Source organism: Oscarella lobularis, chromosome 18 (genome assembly GCF_947507565.1).
Source record: "Oscarella lobularis chromosome 18, ooOscLobu1.1, whole genome shotgun sequence".
Lineage (NCBI taxonomy): Eukaryota > Metazoa > Porifera > Homoscleromorpha > Homosclerophorida > Oscarellidae > Oscarella > Oscarella lobularis.
Window position 1 is genome coordinate 39,288 of NC_089192.1, and position 16,747 is coordinate 56,034.

The following is a 16,747-nucleotide window of genomic DNA, read 5'->3' on the forward strand; positions in this document are numbered from 1 at the left end:
GCGCTCAATGCGCATGCGTCAATTCCATCTCACCACGTAAGCACATGGCGAACTCACTCGGACCAATAGGTAACAAACGTTCCCCTATCTGCAACATCATTCCCGTGCACGATACGCCTATCGAAGGAATCGAACTAAATCGGGGCCTCCTTTTAGGATTCCTAGTCGTAGCGACACTTTCGCTCTGCTTCCAATCGTCGCAAGGACTTCCAACGGAATTCTTTCGCTTCGAAGATCGTCGTCGTTTCGAAGGAGTCTTCGAGAAAGCGTTCGCTGGCGAAAGCGACTTAGAAACGATGCATTGGGCGGCGAACGGACTCAAATTGCTCGAAAAAGACATTCCAAATAGCCAAGTACGTAAGAAGAGAGAAAGAATAGAGAGTCATATACGTACGGGGTTTTGTTTTCGTAGAAAGCGTGCGCGTTTTTGGAAGCGAAAATCGAAGCCGCGAATTTGGAATCGATTTTTCACGCTTCGTCGATTTCAAAAATTTTGGGAAATTGCAAGGTAAATTAAATAGTAATAACTAAAAAATCCTACTAGTCTTTTTTGATTTCAACTAGTTATCAAATGTGGCTAAAATTGAAACAAAATTGACGCAAATCTTAGAAAATTCCAACAGTCCCGTCAAAGCGTTGTATCATGCAACATTGTCACAAGCAAATCTGGGAATAAAAAGTAACCTAATTAACCCAATTCAATTTTTAATTTTATTAATTTATTATTAGTGGATGGAAGTGCTTTGCAAGATTTATTGGAAAAAGAAATCGATGGAGCGGATTCAGCTGAAAGTGCTTCTCTTCTCTGGCTCGCAGCTGTCTCGTTGCCTGGCAACCCCAACTTGAAACCCTACATTGAAAACGTGGAAGACATTTTGCAACAGGGAGACGAATCCGATACAACAATCCAAGTATATAAAAAACCTTATATTGATTATCATTATTGATTTGTTTACCTTTTTAGTTTAGTGAGGGTTTGGGTGTCACTTCTTTGTTTGTGAGAGGGGCTTTGGGACTTGCTGCCAAATCCGGGACTCTTCCACCTGGACTCAATACAGTAAAATAATCAATATTAATCGTGTCATCACGTGATTGTGTCAATAGGATAATATTGGCAAATTTGCGGAGTATTTTATACAGAACAAGTATGTTGCAACTACTGCGGCTGCCTATGACGTTCTATCTGCTTTGGATGTATTGGCCAATAATGGGGTATGTCATTGTGTATCTATGTTTCAAAAAGAAATAATTTTCTTAGCATATAAAACCGCTTGTTTTGACTGTCTTTGATTCGCTATCCATTTCTGAAAATCGTCCCAATTTCAAGGTAATCATTTGCATTGTGACGTCACACTTCTGTCCCTCCCCCAAGGATTTTTTCCCCGTTCTTTGGGAGCGAGTCTTCTTCCAATGCTATAGTAACGGAAACACGTGATGACGTCGTTTCTGCTAACTTTGGGTTATTGTTATCTTATACGATTACTCATATACGGGCAGAAAATAATATTGATTGATTAATTCCCTTCTCTCAGGTAAAGGCAAGCGATTTAATGGGAAACAAAGTGGAAGAACTCAACGTCCGACTCGCATCCGCATCCTTGGAGGACAAAGCAACTCATCACGTGACCAATAAGGCAATGACATCTTTGGGAAAGTAAGAAGAAAGAACTCCATTGCAAGTGATGACGTCACACTTTCTTTTAGTTCCGACTATGGAATCAATTTTTGGGAAACAAAACCCGGAAGTGGAATCTACACAGTTTTAGTCAAGTTAGTTTAATTAATTAAATTAATTAATTAAATCAATTAATGACGTAGTGCCGAGCCAAAAGAAGATGACGGAGTTTTGGTTCCAGTCAAAGAAGCCAAGGTTCTTTTCTTTCTATTTGCGTTTTTAAAACTATTTTCAATTTCTGTTCAAAAATAGTTTCTAATTAAAGTGGTTGTCAAGGTGACCGTGGAGGGCAGCGAATTGCAAATCATTGATAAGGAACAATCACTCGTTGCCAAGACGATACGGTAAAGGATTAATAATAATAAATGAAATCACTATTAGTTTGAATTGATTTTCTTCTCTAATTAGACTTGAATATCCCAAGACTTCAGGAGAAAAAGTCGAAGTGGATCATCATCAAAAAATCGTCATGAAATTCACGTTGAAAGACATTGCAACAAATACACCAATCACAGCTCATCAGGTCCAGATTTTAATTAGATAATTAATTAATTAATACAACAATTAACTTTTAGACATTTGTTCAAATGATTCACGCTGATTCGAACAAAGAAATCTTTTTCGTAGCGGAGCCAAACGACGATAATGAATACAAATTTGACCTTGTAAGAAATCAAATCAATGATTTCATTATTATATCTATTTTTAAAACCCAGGATGTTGGTGCATCCGGGGATTCATCTTTTGGATCTCTCAGTGGAAAATACGATTTGGTAAAAAGCCTTTATTATATATATTTGTATTTTAATTAGATTATTTATCTAGTCTCTAATTATTGGCGATGCTGTGATTGAAAATCCGTTTTCGTGGACATTTGGCGCCGTGAATCTTCGTTTTTCCAAGGAACCGTCGCCAAAGCAACCAAAAGAATTTTTCAAAGCGAGACCGGAAATTCATCACGTGTTCCGAGAACCGGAACCTCGTCCTCCAGCAATCGTCACATCCGTCTTCGTCATTCTCGTTCTCACTCCAATTTTAGTTCTTTTAATATCAGTAAATAAATAAATAAATACATATATAGAGATAGAAGATGATGTCATCTATTTTTAGTGGCTTGCTCTTGGGGCCAATTTGCGTGGTCTCTTTCATACGGGATTGAGTGGAATTCTCTTTGCTGTTGGTCTTGCTGGTAAATTTAATTAATTAAAAATGATTTTATTTTTATATTGTCGTCTAGCTCTCTTGGCTCTTCTCTTTCTCTTCTGGCTTCGTCTGGTAGATATCAAATTCAATTATTAATTTTGAGATTATTATTTTGATTTTTTAGAATATGTTTGACACGCTCAAATATCTGAGTGCTATTGGCCTAGTGACCGCCTTCTTTGGACAGCGCATGTTGAGACAAATTGCCGAGAGCAAGAAGTAAATAAAAGGACATCATATATATTATATAATATTATATATTTAAATCTAGGGAATAAAAACGCCGCCTTCGCCGGAAAGAAACTGTACTGTTGGTAAAGTGTGCTCTCGAGAGTTTTAGATGTGTGGCGTCGTCGCGTCGAATAAAAATACCAGCAGATCAAAAAAGTTGTGACGTGGGGTCGCGCGCGCTAAACGTTCTTCTTCGAAGAGGAAGAGAAGGAAAATGTCTCGTCAAGCGCCGCTCAATTGCAGCGGACACACGCGACCCGTCGTAGATCTTAGCTTTAGCGATATCACATCCGACGGATCGTTTATCATAAGCGCTTGCAAAGGTACGATGACGCGAGGAAAGTTTCTCCCTAAAAAATCGCCTTTTTCGGCAGATGGAAAGCCCATGCTTCGTCAGGGTGAAACAGGCGATTGGGTCGGCACATTCGAAGGTCATAAAGGAGCCGTTTGGGGAGCGACGTTGAATAGAGAAGCGACAAGAGCCGGAACAGGAGCCGCTGACTTTACGGCGTAAGTAAGAAAAAGAACACTTACATATTTCTTATTTAATTATTAAGAAAAATCTGGAATGCGGTTACGGGTGACGAATTGCATACGTTCACTCATAAACACATTGTCAAAGCCGTCGATTTTACGAGAGTCGGTAAACCATTATATATTTATATATTATATATATTTTTATTAGGAAAGCGACTTCTTTTTGACGGGATGTAATGATAAGAAAATTCGAATTTTCGACTTGGGGAAACCGGATGCAGGAAAGTGATTTTTAGACTCAACATTTTAATTAATTAATTAAAAATCACAGATCCCAATATATTGAGCGGACACGAATCTTCAATTAAAACAGTCATTCACTGCACAAACGATTCTCTTTTATATAGTGCAAGTGACGATCATTGCATCAGGTAATCATTTTAATTAGAATAGTTAATTAATTTAATTAATTTTTTATTAGGGTTTGGGATGTGAGACAATTATGTGAAGTGAGAAAATTGACTACTGGTGCTTCCGTTGCTGATATTCAATTATCCAAATCCGGTAAAATTCTATTGGCTGCTCACGGAAAAACTGTTTCGTTTTGGGATACTCAAAAGTACATAATCTAATAAATCAATCAATTATTTATTGTTTTTTCTAGTTTTCTTGAATTGAATAAGGTGAATTTTGACACGAAAATCTTCTCGGTTTCCATGCATCCACACGACGACTGTTTCGTTGCCGGGGGCGAAGATTTCAAATTGTACAAGTACGACTACGAAACGCTTATAGAAAAAGGTAAGTATAATTTAGTACAAAGGAAACGATGACCAAGCCAAGCCAAAGACATCTATATAGAATCATATAAGGGTCATTTTGGTCCTATTCATTGCGTCAGATTTTCCCCCGATGGAGAACTGTACGCTTCCGGGTCGGAAGACGGAACGCTTCGTCTCTGGCAGACGAATGTTGGAAAGGCGTACGGTTTGTGGCGAGCGGCTGATGAAGCGCGATAGAATTAAATTAGTTAATAAAAGGTATCGCGAGTTAGCGCTGCCACGTGACAACGACGCACGCTAAGGCTACGCCATGTCGCTTCGGAAAATCGCTCTAAACGTCTTCGAGAACGCTCGCTTGCGTTGTTCTTAGGCTTTTTGGGAAGAGCAAAAGGTAAGAAGACTTATGCGGTAAAAGAGGTTCCGCAGTTTAGCCGAAAACACCTCATTGATCCAAAAGAGACCTTGAACCATGGTTTTTAATCCCCTGAACTATATATAGTTCATGGTTGACGATATTTCGATTTGATCATAAAATAGGGGCCCCTTTTTAGGATCATTGATCAACAGCGCACGCGCATGAACTGCGAAAATTTTATCCGTACGAACTGTTTGACTTTGTAGGAGTATTCTACTAGTAAAATAAAGTAGATCTAGTGCGTTTATTTGGAAATCCGTGAGGTCAGGTTTTTAGGCATCCCTGAACTATAGCACACGGTTTTTGGTCAAAATCCCTATCTCCCAGAATTCCAATCCTTCTACGTCAAACGATAGGGCTTTGGTGCTTAGTTCACTCCGCAGTCTCAAATTTGCTCTAACGCTTGAATTTTTGCTATTTTGGAGGGCGTGACTAATATTAACGCATACCGGAAGTGGGTCCTTTTTGGTGTGAAATTTGATCCGCACGAACTGTTTGACCTCGTGGGGTTGTTCTACTCATAAAATAGAGTAGATCTAGCGCGTTTATTTGGAAATCCGTGAGTTGAGATTTTTAGGCAACCGTGAGCTATAGCCCATGGTTTTTGCTCATTTTGGTGACCTCTCCGATTCCTAAGATTTCTTTATATAACAATGGGGATTGGTTGCCTGTTTGATCTCGCGGTACCAATTGGACCTCACACCTCAAATTTTCGCTGAAATTGGAATTTTTGTAGATGCCTATATCAATACATGGATCAATTCACTCCTCCTCCACAGCGTTTTCTTCAGTTATTCAAGGTAAAAGCACAGTAGATTTGAGTGCTTTGATTTAACATTGATTTTTCTTTAGTTCTCTCCTCTCCCCCAACGGATCAATCCGACGATTCTAGATGCAGAAAGAAGAAGATGTAGACGAAGCCATCACCCTGGGGACTTGGGTTAAAGTCTCCCTCCTTGTGGGCTGGAGGATAATCAGCTTCTCCCCTGTGGACTTGGGTTAAAGTTCACCCTGGTGACTTGGGCAAAGTCTCCCTCCTTGTGGGCTGGAGGTTAATGCGCTCTCCCCTGGGGACTTGGGTTAAAGTCTCGCTCCTTGGAGGCTGGAGGATAATGTGCCTACCCCCTGTGGACTTGGGTTAAAGTTCACTGTGGGGACTGCAGTCTCAGTCTCACCGCTTGGCCTCCTAGGGGGGGTCAGGCGGCAGCGCAGGAGCGGCGGCCCAAGAAAGGAGGAGGAGGAGGAAGGGGGAGACCGGAAGGACTTTTAAATTTTTTATTTACATCCGGGATATTTTTAATAAAATTTTGAACGTAGTTTCTCCTACTTTTGGTATAAAGGCGTCCGCGCGCGACCATGCAACGTGCTCCACGCGCGCTAGCGTTTGCCAGTGTGGCAAAGTCCCTAAGCTAAAGTGCGTCGCTTTTGTCTCCATACCCTGGAGATCAAAAGCTCCTATCACTAGTTTCATGCAAGAAAAATTTCATGCACTATAAAAAACCGCGCGAAGACGTTTTTCTTCCTTCACTTCTCAGAAAGATCTAAAAAAGAATCCGTAAAGAGGTGGAAGGCGAGAATCGAAGGCACGCCCCTGAAATTTTTTCGAGCGTTTCCTAGTGAGGGCCCCCGCCCAGCTTCAATGATACTGAACTTACCCTCGCCATTAATCGAAGCAATGAGCACCGTCGCGCCCGTTTCTTCTAACGAAACGATGAAGGAAATCTCGCCCGGCGACTTGTTTGACGGTCTAGATAGAAAAAAACGACTTTCTATCGTTCAATCTCTTTCGTTACTACTCGTTACCTTAAGTAGAGCCCTTCGCGACCTTTGGAAGAGAGCGAAAAAGACGATCTTCGGCCCAGAGACGAAAGAGTTTCTTTGCGCATGTGCGCGCAACGTTCCCGTACGTTTCCAAAACCCCAATTATTATTTCTTTTTCGGTTTTTCGGCACTGCTAAATTTTTTTCGAAACCACTGACCCAATGTTTTTCGTCGACTCGGCGGTGTACCAGAGCCCGATTCGATCGAATCTTCTCTCTCAATAAGAGAGGGAGTGGACCCGCCCACTTGCGGCGAACCACGCCCACCCGATCGCAAGAAAAACGACGACAATCGTTTCTTAATGATAACGGGACTCGGATTCTCGCGTTTCGTAAACGATCGACTTCGCTCGCGCAACTCAACGCTAGGCGAAACCGTAAGTGTTCGTGGGTGTGGCAGTGGGCGTGACGTCGACGATGACGATGGAGAAGAAGAAAGGGGCAGGGTCATCTTCGAAGAAGAAGAAGACGAAGAAGACTCATTTTTCTTAGTAGTAGTAGTATCGACGCTTGATGAAAGTGATTCATCATCAATCTTTTCGCCTCCATTCACGATATCGAGTGTCTGTGTCGGCGGCGAAAGTGATTCTGACTGGGGGGGCGGGGCCGATGACGTCGACGAGGCCGAGACGGAGACGGGAGAAATCGGCGGTGGCGGCAACGACGCATATCGAACCGATTCTTCGACGTCTTGAAGCGTCATTTTCATGGCGATCAAACGATTTCTCATCGCATCGTCTTGATGTCGCATCGACGTCTGGCGCCAAGTGAGAAGATAAGAGAGAGAGAGAGACAATGTATAGCACTCGTGTAGCAAATCAAGAGGAAACGCCCAAAACGCGCCCGTGTCCCTTACCAGCTGCTTCCGAATATGAGCCATTGTCTCTTCGAGTCGTTTTTCGTCGTTCGCCGCGCGTCCTCCTTCGTGTAGCGTCGATACCATCGTGCTCGATCTTCTACTGATACGGAGAGTGCGCCGCCAGCGAATGGGCAACGACGATGATGACGTCGTTCTTCGTAGCGCACGTGCTCTACCTCCAGCACTTTCGACGACGCTACTCGACGAAGGCGATTCGTAGTGAAACGATGGAGACGAACTCGCCGACGAGCAACGAGACGACGAAGAAACCGGAAGACTATTATGTGAACCCGCCGCCATCCGGTTTCAAAATAGATCATCCGGGGGACTGACTTTCATATATAGAGAACATATCTATATTCCGTATAAAACTACATAATAACAATACACAACGAAGAGCGAAAGAAAAAGAAAAAAAAAGATGGCCATATACGGGTCATTTTTTAGGTAGGGGACGAAATTCGCTGAGAACGTGCCATTGTGCCAATTGCTTACGTGGTTGTGACAACATTTGTCTCCAATGTTGACCGCCAAGTGCGGGAATGCGCGGACCGATTTCCACTTGCCCTATTCCGTCGTTTCTTCCGAGAGTATCATAATCCACTACGCTTATAATGAGACTAATTCTATCCAGCTTTTCCTTGGGACAATCGAATTGAAACGATTCGTTCCACACCGGTTTCAGAGTGTTTTTCTTTACGGACGTCTTTTTCTTTTTTATGCGCTTACCGTCCAACATAAAGGATATTTTCGCGTAGGGATCTGCAACGACCACACTATATAAATATTATTTATTTTTCTTCTTCTTACCTGATTTTCCCGTTATGTCCATTGCCTTCAAATTTCGAGCTTTCATGATGACGACTTGAAGGCGTGTGGCTGTTGGAAGATAGCACAAAGCAAAGAGAATCTCACCATAGTCAGTAATCCCCTAAGAAGAAAAAGAAATAAATATAAATCAATAACAACTTTTGTTTTTCTCTTACAGTACCTCTGTTTTTGATGCTTCTTTGAGTTCTTCCATTTTCGACGTCGTTTGAGTCAAATCGACGTTTTCCAATGGCACCGTCAAAACGCCAATCAAATCGTGTCGAGTCAGCTGATCAAAATCATAAACTTCAAAAAAGACGGTGCGATCTCGAATCGATTTGAATTCCATATCGCGAAAAGCAAACGTCTCATTAAAGACGGGATTGAGCGTTTTCTTATGAACTTTGGTCTGATACTTGAGTCGTTTGTTGGGAAGAATGCATACTTTAACATAGGGATCCGACGAACCCCCGCGATCTTTTGCCGCCAAATCGCGACACTCGTGAACGATAATCGTCATCACCTGATTCTGAAAATCGTATTCGAGTCCGTATCTAAGACGACCGCACGTTCCCGGACTTAGAACGCTCATTGCAGAGCCCCCGCCCCCAGAATCATCTCCCGTATATAGAGAATAATCAAGTGAGGAACCACGTGATAAGGAACTCGCTTTTCGAGGAGATAAATAACCGCCCCCGCCCCCTCCCCCGCCCCCGCGATTTAATGTTCCCCCTTGGGATGGTGAAGGTGTTAGGAAGGGTTCTTTGGGTTGAATTTCTTGGGCCATTGTTTCCGATCGAAATGTTTTTAAATCGACTCTTTCTTTTGGCATTCGCGGTTCGCGTTTCATTGTGTCAGGTGATCTCGACTTTTTACGTCTTTTTGAAGAAGAACGACTTCGGCAACAGCGTCGCCAACAGCAACAGCCGCAAATACAGATTATGAGTAGAGCGACAACGACTCCAATAGCAATTAATGCCCAAAGAGGAACTTTAAAATAAATCAATAAATCAATAACAGAGAGATATTTATACAGCGAGACTTACTTGGTAAGGCATCGATTCCTTTCTTGATCAGTCCTCCAATCGAATTATCATCATCATTGTCATTGTCATTTTGAGGCGGAGAATCCGTACTCATTGTGACGTCACGGTAGCTAGGGTCACGTTCCTACTACAGTAAACAAATGACATTAGAATTAGAATTTTTGCCCCGCCCCCCTCCCAGAGGTCAACAATCCACGTCAAATGGCTACGCTATTTCCGGAACACAAGCAAGTATTATATTATCATAGGAAGACAGGTGCTCCCTCTCTTCTTTATATAAAAACACGACCTGAACTCCTCACTATTAGTCTTCGAAAGGAAGGAAGGAAGGAAGGAAAGCTAAGGATATCTCCACGATAATAACCCCCTTCCCCCGTCGCCATATGCTACACTTCCTTCACTACCGAAGTCATAGTAATGCGCATATGTGTCCTTCTCATCTCTGACCTCTAAACGAATGCGTAGGAGAGGAAAGGGCGTGGGGAATGAAATCGCCTTCTTCGCTCTTTCTCCAAATCGCGCCTATACGACGTTCTTTGGGGGAAGCGATATCGACGAATAGATGTGAATATGCGAATGGGCTCATCTGGGAAGGCGACAAAACGATCGCCTTTCTTCTACGACGATCGCGCGCGAGGAAAACGATGCGCAATCGTTTCCCCGGGGTTTCGCCAAGTCTTTACCTTGCAATTTCTTTCGATGCTGCGCACTATGACGTTTCTTCGCGAGAATATTCACACGGGTTCGTTTTCCTTCGTCGCAACGCAATCGCTGCCTATCTCAATCGATCGATTGACGGACGCAGACTCTCCAATACGCTAATGCGTCGATTCGATAGCCCGTTGAGACGTTTATGCACTCTTGCCCCACACGGATCTCCGGGACTTCAAAACCACGTGATACGAATCAACGAATAGAATAATCGCTTACCGTTTCCCGTACTTTGAAACAGACAAACGACCTTCTCTTTTACAATTGTTTATTTTAAATGACAAAAACTGACCAATCGACGCCGAATAGAGTCAGAGAAATCATTTCGCAGATGAAGATGGCGTAGCAGTGGAAGCGACGGTCGTTTCTTCGCTCGTATACAATTGCATCATAGCCCTTTTCTTATCTTCCAATCGTTTCTCTTTGCGTTGGCGTGCCGCCTTGTTTTTCATTCGTCGCGCTTCGGCTTGATCCCTAATAAGAAAAAAATTTAATTATTAAAAAGTGACGTCATTTTTTCGTACGCCAAGAGTTTGGCTCGAGCATTTTCCGCTTTTTTCTTGTGAATGTATTCCATGAGAACGCGCTTGTTCTTGAAAACGTTTCCCTTGCACCTCAAATACAAATCGTGGTACCTAAAGTGTAAAGGGAGAATAATGATCACGCCCCCACACCCCCTGAGTGTTCTTCTCTTTCTCACAAGTGAGAATCGATTTTCTTCGATTCGCGATATTTCTTCAAAAGACGACGCAAAACTCTCATTCTTCTCATCCATATAACCTAGGATTCATTATTAGTATTATTAGTATTATTATTATTATTTTTCTTTTACTTTTTCCGGAAGTCTCGCATTTGCTGTTCCTTTTCTTTTTCCCGTTCCCGTGTGTCGACCTTTTCGTCGCGCCTCCTGATTTTTACGCACGCGCGCGCGCGAATGGATTGTTTGCTGTTTGCGAATGATCAGGCCGTCTTTGATGAGCTTTCGCACGTTTTGACCTAAAAGGGGGCCCCACTTCTATAGTCTCTCTTTTCTCGTACGATTCTACGAGGCTTACGCGAGTTTGCATTGGCGATTTCGTTTGTTTCGTTCGGATCGAGCCAGATTTTCTTCTTTCCGCACTTCAAGATGCTCGAAGCGAGGCGTTTTTGAAGTCGGAGAGTGCTAAGGGGAAGAAATGGGGTCCCGACTTTAGAAAAACGTTGCAACGCGTTTGTCGCAGTGTTCGATAGTCGATCGAGATCGCTGCGAACATAAGCGACAACGAAAAACGCTATTTTACTGACCTCATGGCTTCGAGGGAAGAGAGCACGCTTATACGGGGAACGATGACGGTGCAATGTACCTCCTCTATCCGGGGTAGTACACGCTTTGTCAGTCATTGACGACGGTTGTCAGGAAGACAAAGACAGATGAGCAAGGCGAAAGGAACGTCGCGCTCGAAGCCGAAAGGCTCTGAACCAAAGGAAAGTGCAAAAGAGCAACGAGCGAATAGCATGGACAGAGAAATTACGTCAGAAATCGATACCTCGTTACCATGGCAGCTTCTATCGTCATCAAATCAAGTTCACGAACTCCGGGAACTCGATCCGTCCGCCATGGCCGACCAATTGGCGGGAATTCTTCAGCTGCACGACAGCCAATCAGAAATGAGCGAAGCAGCGACGCTCGATTGTTACGTCACAGCCTTCTACTACGCAACAAAAGAACACGATTTCTCTAACAAATCGACCGCTCTTTTTCTAAGTCTACTTCACCGTCTCGTAACGCGTATCAAGACAATCGATTCCGCGGCGACGGCAACGCGAATCGTCGTCGAAAATCTCAAAGAATATCTTCCCAATTTCGAATTGTTTTCGTCGCGAGAGCAACCTCTCGTTTTAACCTATCTAAATGAATCGGTCATACAGCACGCTAAACTTTATCGTTATCTATTCGTTGGACAACGAAAGGAAGAGAATATAAGTCAATGTCTTACTATTGATCAGCCAAATCGTCGAGTTTTTCCTCTCGAAGAAGCGATGACGGAAAACATATGGATAATTAAAGAAAAAATTAATGAGCCAATAATTCAAAATGAGCCAATCAGTGAAGACGATGACAAGGCTTCATTACCACCAAAGAATGAGGAGAAGACCCTCAAAGATATTCCAGATTCTGACGTAAGAAAAGTCGTTGCAACAATGACGGAAAAAGCAATGACGCAATTTGAAAATGAGATGAAGAAAAAATTGGCAGAACGTGAAGCAACATATTCAAATCGCCTTGAAAAGGGAAAATAGAGAGAGAGAGAGAGAGAGAGAAAGAAAGAAAGACACAAGTCCAGAGTCACCTATACAAACACACACCACACCCACACATCTAATGATCACCTGACCCTTCACGTGCGTGAAGAGTCATGTGACCTGATTACGTAGTCTTTTTAATATACCCGTATTTTTGGTGGAACTGAAGGACATTTTTCTTCGTTGAGTGTCGAATCAATGACAGGTCGATAATCCAAAGTGACGTTACCCGTATCCTCATCCATGTAGGAAAGCGTGTGCTTCCTCCAATGATCTTTCATCTCTTTCTTCGCCTGTCCTTCCAATTCCTTTGTATAGTCAAACTCGTCAACGCGAGCCTTAATTAAATTAAATTAATAAAATTAATTATAATTAGATTAATTAATTAATACGTGGTGATCTTCGCGTGCGTGTGCACCTCGCGTTTCCTTTCTTGCCTCGGCGCTCACAATTGTTTGCATGGCGTTCAGCATCAAATTTTGAAATTCCAGCGTTTCTATCAAATCCGTATTCCACGTGAGACCTTTGTCAAAGACCTAAGTATAAGTAAAATAATACAGATGATACATATGTTTTGATAATTAATACCTTAATATTTTTCATATCCTTATAGATTTGTTCTAATTTTTCGATTCCTTCTTTGAGTAGAGGACCCGTGCGAAAAACGGCGGCATGCTCTTGCATAACCTATATATAAAAAATAATCAATACTATTTACATATGATTATAATGGTACCTTTTGCATTTTGAGTCTCAATTCAGCTGTGGGTACATCTCCCTTGTTGTTCAATAGCCCGTCAATATTGGCTATTGCCTCTTCACCAGCATTCTTCTCAAAAATAAATATTATTTAATTTTTTAAATTAATGATTGCCTCACTTCGTCCAATTGGATTTGAGCGTCTCCTGGCTTGCTATTCTGTCCAATAGTAATAGCACAGGCACGACCAAATATGACTAAATCCAATAGAGAATTGGCTCCAAGACGATTGGCTCCGTGAACAGAGGCACACGCTGCTTCACCAGCTGCATACAGCCCCGGAATAACAACATCGCCACCCTTGGAATGATCATAGATAATAACCTAAGAAAAAATAAAAAAAATAAAAATAATATATGTGGTGTACTTAATCATCATTATTACTTCTCCTTTATAATTGGTTGGAATTCCGCCCATGTTGTAGTGAACAGTCGGAAGTACGGGAATGGGATCACGTGTCACATCGACCCCAGCAAAAATCATAGCCGTTTCCGAAATTCCCGGAAGCCGCGTGGCCAATTGTTCCGCCGGCAAATGAGACAGCTGCAAGAACACGTGATCCTTATCAGGACCACACCCTCTAAATATATATATATATATATCTTTAATTAATTATTGATGAATTGACTTGCCTTCCTTCTCTAATTTCAATAGTCATAGCGCGAGAAACAACATCTCTTGAAGCCAAATCCTTAGCAGTGGGAGCATAGCGTTCCATAAAACGTTCTCCTTCACTATTCAATAGATATCCTCCTTCGCCACGAGAACCCTCAGTAATCAAGCAACCAGCACCATAGATACCTTAATTAATTAAGAAAAAATAATAATATTTTTTCTTTTTCTTTTTATTTACCTGTGGGATGAAATTGAACGAATTCCATGTCTTCGTTTGGAAGTTTGGCTCGACTTATCATCGCTGTTCCATCTCCTGTGCACGTGTGAGCGGACGTGCAGCTGAAATAGGCGCGTCCATATCCACTATAAGAAGAATAAAAATATTTCTCCCCTTGTTTTGTTATTTCTACCCTGTTGCCATGACCGTGTGTTTGGCTTGGATTCGATGAATGGTACCGTCTTCCAAATTCATGGCAATGACACCGCAACATTGCCCGTCTTTCATAAGCAAATCCAAAGCAAAATACTCAATAAAATAAGCGGTATCATAGCGCAATGACTAGTAGAAACTTATAGAAATTAATTATCTATTAATTATCTACTTACTTGTCCATAGAGAGTATGTAGCAAGGAATGTCCCGTTCGATCTGCAACACAACAACATCGATGAGCCTGTCCGCCACGCCCAAAATCATATGATTGGCCTCCAAAGGCTCTTTGATAGATTTTTCCACTTTCCGTTCGACTGAACGGCATTCCATAATTCTCCAACTAATTAACATAATTAATAATTAATAATATATTATATATTATATATGTACTTCGATGACTGCTTTTGGAGCTTCTTCTGTCATATAATGTATAGCATCCTGATCTCCAAGCCAATCGCTTCCTTTCACAGTATCATACCTAAAATGAATTGATATTAAAAATGAAATAGAGAGCAACAATGTCCCTACATGTGCCAAATCCATTTATCAGGTTCCATATTGCCTAGCGCAGCGTTAATCCCACCCTGCGTGAATGAATATACCGAATGAATGAATTCGGAATTTTCTTTCAATTACTTGCGCCGCAACGGTGTGAGATCGCGTTGGAAATAGTTTCGTGATGCATGCCGTTCGAAATCCTTGTTCGGCGAGTCCGAATGCGGCGCGAAGTCCCGCGCCGCCCGCTCCGACGACGATTGCGTCGAATTTGTGATCGATTACGGGATATTTTCCCAACGAAGTCTGTTTCGACGCATAGAAACGACGAAATGAACTTCTCGCGCAACGAAGCCGAAGCTAAATTGTCTCTTAGATCGTTTTTTGAGTCGAATAGATGTAGAATGTACCGATTTATCGACGAAAAATCGTGCGAGTGACGATGTCATGCTTGTAGCGTTAGCGCGCGCACTCTAGAGTTGATCGCGTCGATTTTTGCGCTTGTTCGAGTGAGCGATGGATCGATTGTTACGAGTGGGCCTACCTGGAATGAGCCAAGTAAGAAGATGAACGAATGACGAGAGAGCGGGGTCCCCCTTTGGGGATCACCACGAATCATTCGATTAGGGAGGAGGTCCGCCAACCGATACTCCTACAGTTGATACAGCAGAACAAGTATATATATCATCTCTCGCTCTACTCAAGGTACCGTGGTACACAAACGTAGAGCTCTGATGATGACGTCAATATTTGATATCATTGATATTATAGATGTTGAAACACGGTAGAAAAATCAGAAGAGGCGTATTGAAAAGTCGACTTTTTGATTTATATATTTTTTGGGGTGGGGGAAGGTCGTGCCGGCGTTCCCATGGAAGTAATGGGTCTCATGTTGGGCGAATTCGTCGACGATTACACAGTGCGAGTCATCGACGTTTTCGCTATGCCACAAAGTGGCACGGTAAGAAAAAGAAAGAGAAAAACGAGTGGGCGTGGCACATTACATCTTAGGGTGTGAGTGTCGAAGCTGTCGATCCCGTTTTCCAAATGAAAATGTTGGATATGTTGAAACAGACGGGACGGTAAAAATATTTCTAAATTATTGAATTATTTAATTAAATTGTGTTGTAGACCTGAAATGGTTGTTGGATGGTATCACTCTCATCCGGGATTTGGATGCTGGCTATCGGGCGTTGATATCAATACTCAGCAAGTATGTAAACGAAATCAAATCAAATAATTAATTTGATACTTATCTTTTTTAGAGTTTCGAAGCGTTGTCGCAGCGAGCTGTTGCCGTGGTAGTCGATCCTATACAAAGTGTCAAGGGAAAGGTGTGGGACAAACAAATAAATAAATAAAATAATATATAATATCAGGTTGTGATTGATGCCTTTCGTCTTATCAATCCCAATCTCGTGATGCTTGGCCAAGAGCCAAGACAGGCTACATCAAATATAGGTCATCTTCACAAACCCTCAATACAGGCTCTCATCCATGGACTCAATAGGCATTATTATTCCATGCCTATTAATTACAGAAAGAATGAGCTCGAACAGAAGGCATGCATACTATTAATACTAATGAGATTAATAACTGATTAATTGAGATTAGATGCTGATGACGTTGCATCAGAAGAGTTGGCTCGACGGTTTGGCTTTGCAAGACTACGGTCAGCACTGTCAAACGAACGAGAAAACGGTCAAAGAAATGCTCAAACTTGCCAAAGACTATCATAAGGTAGAAAAAAGAAAGGGGGCCCTCCTTTTCCCCCCAAATACATATTAATTACGATTATTAGTACGTTGAAGAAGAGGAAAAGCTTACACCCCAACAATTGGCCATTCGAAATGTTGGAAAACAGGTTCGTTTTTGGCAGCAACTTCTATAGACCACACGTGACCCTTTTTTTTCTCTCCCCCCCCCCCCCCCCCAGGACCCCAAACGTCATTTGGAAGAAAAAGTCAACGTTCTCATGTCATCGAACATTGTTCAATGTTTGGGCGCTATGTTGGACACAGTAGTGTTTTAGTGAGACGCGGCATTAGATCAAAGTCTTTATAGGTGCACGTCTTATTAAAAACGCACAACGTGACTGGTTCCCTTGATATTTGTCTGGATGCTGTCTCCAACAG

The 16,747-nt window shown here is 42.2% G+C and overlaps 7 protein-coding genes and 1 long non-coding RNA gene across 9 annotated transcripts; 4 read left to right on the plus strand and 4 right to left on the minus strand.

The window, feature by feature from the left end:
• Positions 1-20: 20 nt before the first annotated feature.
• Positions 21-3,265, plus strand: LOC136197655 (dolichyl-diphosphooligosaccharide--protein glycosyltransferase subunit 2-like). Its single transcript, XM_065987468.1, has 20 exons — positions 21-69; positions 157-353; positions 413-508; positions 565-679; positions 730-911; positions 965-1,057; positions 1,105-1,212; positions 1,259-1,327; positions 1,533-1,654; positions 1,705-1,770; positions 1,819-1,870; positions 1,928-2,019; positions 2,084-2,198; positions 2,251-2,340; positions 2,392-2,448; positions 2,501-2,728; positions 2,786-2,864; positions 2,913-2,950; positions 3,003-3,097; positions 3,150-3,265. The coding sequence occupies exons 1-20, from the start codon at positions 45-47 to the stop codon at positions 3,154-3,156; spliced, it is 1,926 nt and encodes a 641-aa protein (XP_065843540.1). The 5' UTR covers positions 21-44; the 3' UTR covers positions 3,157-3,265.
• Positions 3,266-3,295: 30 nt separating this feature from the next.
• Positions 3,296-4,639, plus strand: LOC136197660 (serine-threonine kinase receptor-associated protein-like). The gene is made up of 8 exons (XM_065987474.1): positions 3,296-3,432; positions 3,484-3,619; positions 3,667-3,748; positions 3,795-3,864; positions 3,915-4,017; positions 4,068-4,205; positions 4,251-4,387; positions 4,448-4,639. Exons 1-8 carry the CDS (start codon positions 3,324-3,326, stop codon positions 4,603-4,605), a joined length of 933 nt encoding a protein of 310 aa, XP_065843546.1. The 5' UTR covers positions 3,296-3,323; the 3' UTR covers positions 4,606-4,639.
• Positions 4,640-6,044: 1,405 nt separating this feature from the next.
• Positions 6,045-7,735, minus strand: LOC136197664 (uncharacterized). Of its 2 annotated transcripts, XR_010672554.1 has the most exons (4): positions 7,460-7,734; positions 6,587-7,360; positions 6,439-6,530; positions 6,045-6,324 (listed from the first exon to the last, which is right to left on the minus strand). It is a non-coding gene; the product is annotated as an uncharacterized lncRNA (long non-coding RNA). The 2 variants fall into 2 exon arrangements; XR_010672553.1 differs by having other exon boundaries at positions 6,587-7,735.
• Positions 7,736-7,766: 31 nt separating this feature from the next.
• LOC136197658 (synaptotagmin-5-like) lies at positions 7,767-10,177 on the minus strand. The gene is made up of 5 exons (XM_065987472.1): positions 10,002-10,177; positions 9,319-9,445; positions 8,454-9,262; positions 8,273-8,393; positions 7,767-8,224 (listed from the first exon to the last, which is right to left on the minus strand). The coding sequence occupies exons 2-5, from the start codon at positions 9,410-9,412 to the stop codon at positions 7,899-7,901; spliced, it is 1,350 nt and encodes a 449-aa protein (XP_065843544.1). The 5' UTR covers positions 9,413-9,445; positions 10,002-10,177; the 3' UTR covers positions 7,767-7,898.
• Positions 10,178-10,280: 103 nt separating this feature from the next.
• Positions 10,281-11,363, minus strand: LOC136197663 (large ribosomal subunit protein eL19-like). The gene is made up of 6 exons (XM_065987478.1): positions 11,314-11,363; positions 11,085-11,191; positions 10,862-11,025; positions 10,730-10,809; positions 10,554-10,664; positions 10,281-10,503 (listed from the first exon to the last, which is right to left on the minus strand). The coding sequence occupies exons 1-6, from the start codon at positions 11,316-11,318 to the stop codon at positions 10,350-10,352; spliced, it is 621 nt and encodes a 206-aa protein (XP_065843550.1). The 5' UTR covers positions 11,319-11,363; the 3' UTR covers positions 10,281-10,349.
• A 31-nt stretch (positions 11,364-11,394) lies between these two features.
• LOC136197662 (ciliary-associated calcium-binding coiled-coil protein 1-like) lies at positions 11,395-12,645 on the plus strand. The gene has a single exon (XM_065987476.1). It carries the CDS (start codon positions 11,440-11,442, stop codon positions 12,307-12,309), a length of 870 nt encoding a protein of 289 aa, XP_065843548.1. The 5' UTR covers positions 11,395-11,439; the 3' UTR covers positions 12,310-12,645.
• LOC136197657 (succinate dehydrogenase [ubiquinone] flavoprotein subunit, mitochondrial-like) lies at positions 12,212-15,242 on the minus strand. The gene is made up of 14 exons (XM_065987471.1): positions 15,023-15,242; positions 14,754-14,972; positions 14,646-14,701; positions 14,508-14,595; positions 14,293-14,457; positions 14,097-14,245; positions 13,925-14,049; positions 13,704-13,872; positions 13,456-13,651; positions 13,192-13,395; positions 13,049-13,141; positions 12,901-12,999; positions 12,705-12,848; positions 12,212-12,650 (listed from the first exon to the last, which is right to left on the minus strand). The coding sequence occupies exons 1-14, from the start codon at positions 15,059-15,061 to the stop codon at positions 12,450-12,452; spliced, it is 1,947 nt and encodes a 648-aa protein (XP_065843543.1). The 5' UTR covers positions 15,062-15,242; the 3' UTR covers positions 12,212-12,449.
• LOC136197661 (26S proteasome non-ATPase regulatory subunit 14) lies at positions 15,078-16,707 on the plus strand. Its single transcript, XM_065987475.1, has 11 exons — positions 15,078-15,170; positions 15,240-15,317; positions 15,384-15,396; positions 15,467-15,573; positions 15,624-15,694; positions 15,744-15,825; positions 15,878-15,946; positions 15,992-16,174; positions 16,227-16,352; positions 16,414-16,476; positions 16,549-16,707. Exons 1-11 carry the CDS (start codon positions 15,129-15,131, stop codon positions 16,642-16,644), a joined length of 930 nt encoding a protein of 309 aa, XP_065843547.1. The 5' UTR covers positions 15,078-15,128; the 3' UTR covers positions 16,645-16,707.
• The last annotated feature ends 40 nt before the right edge of the window (positions 16,708-16,747 follow it).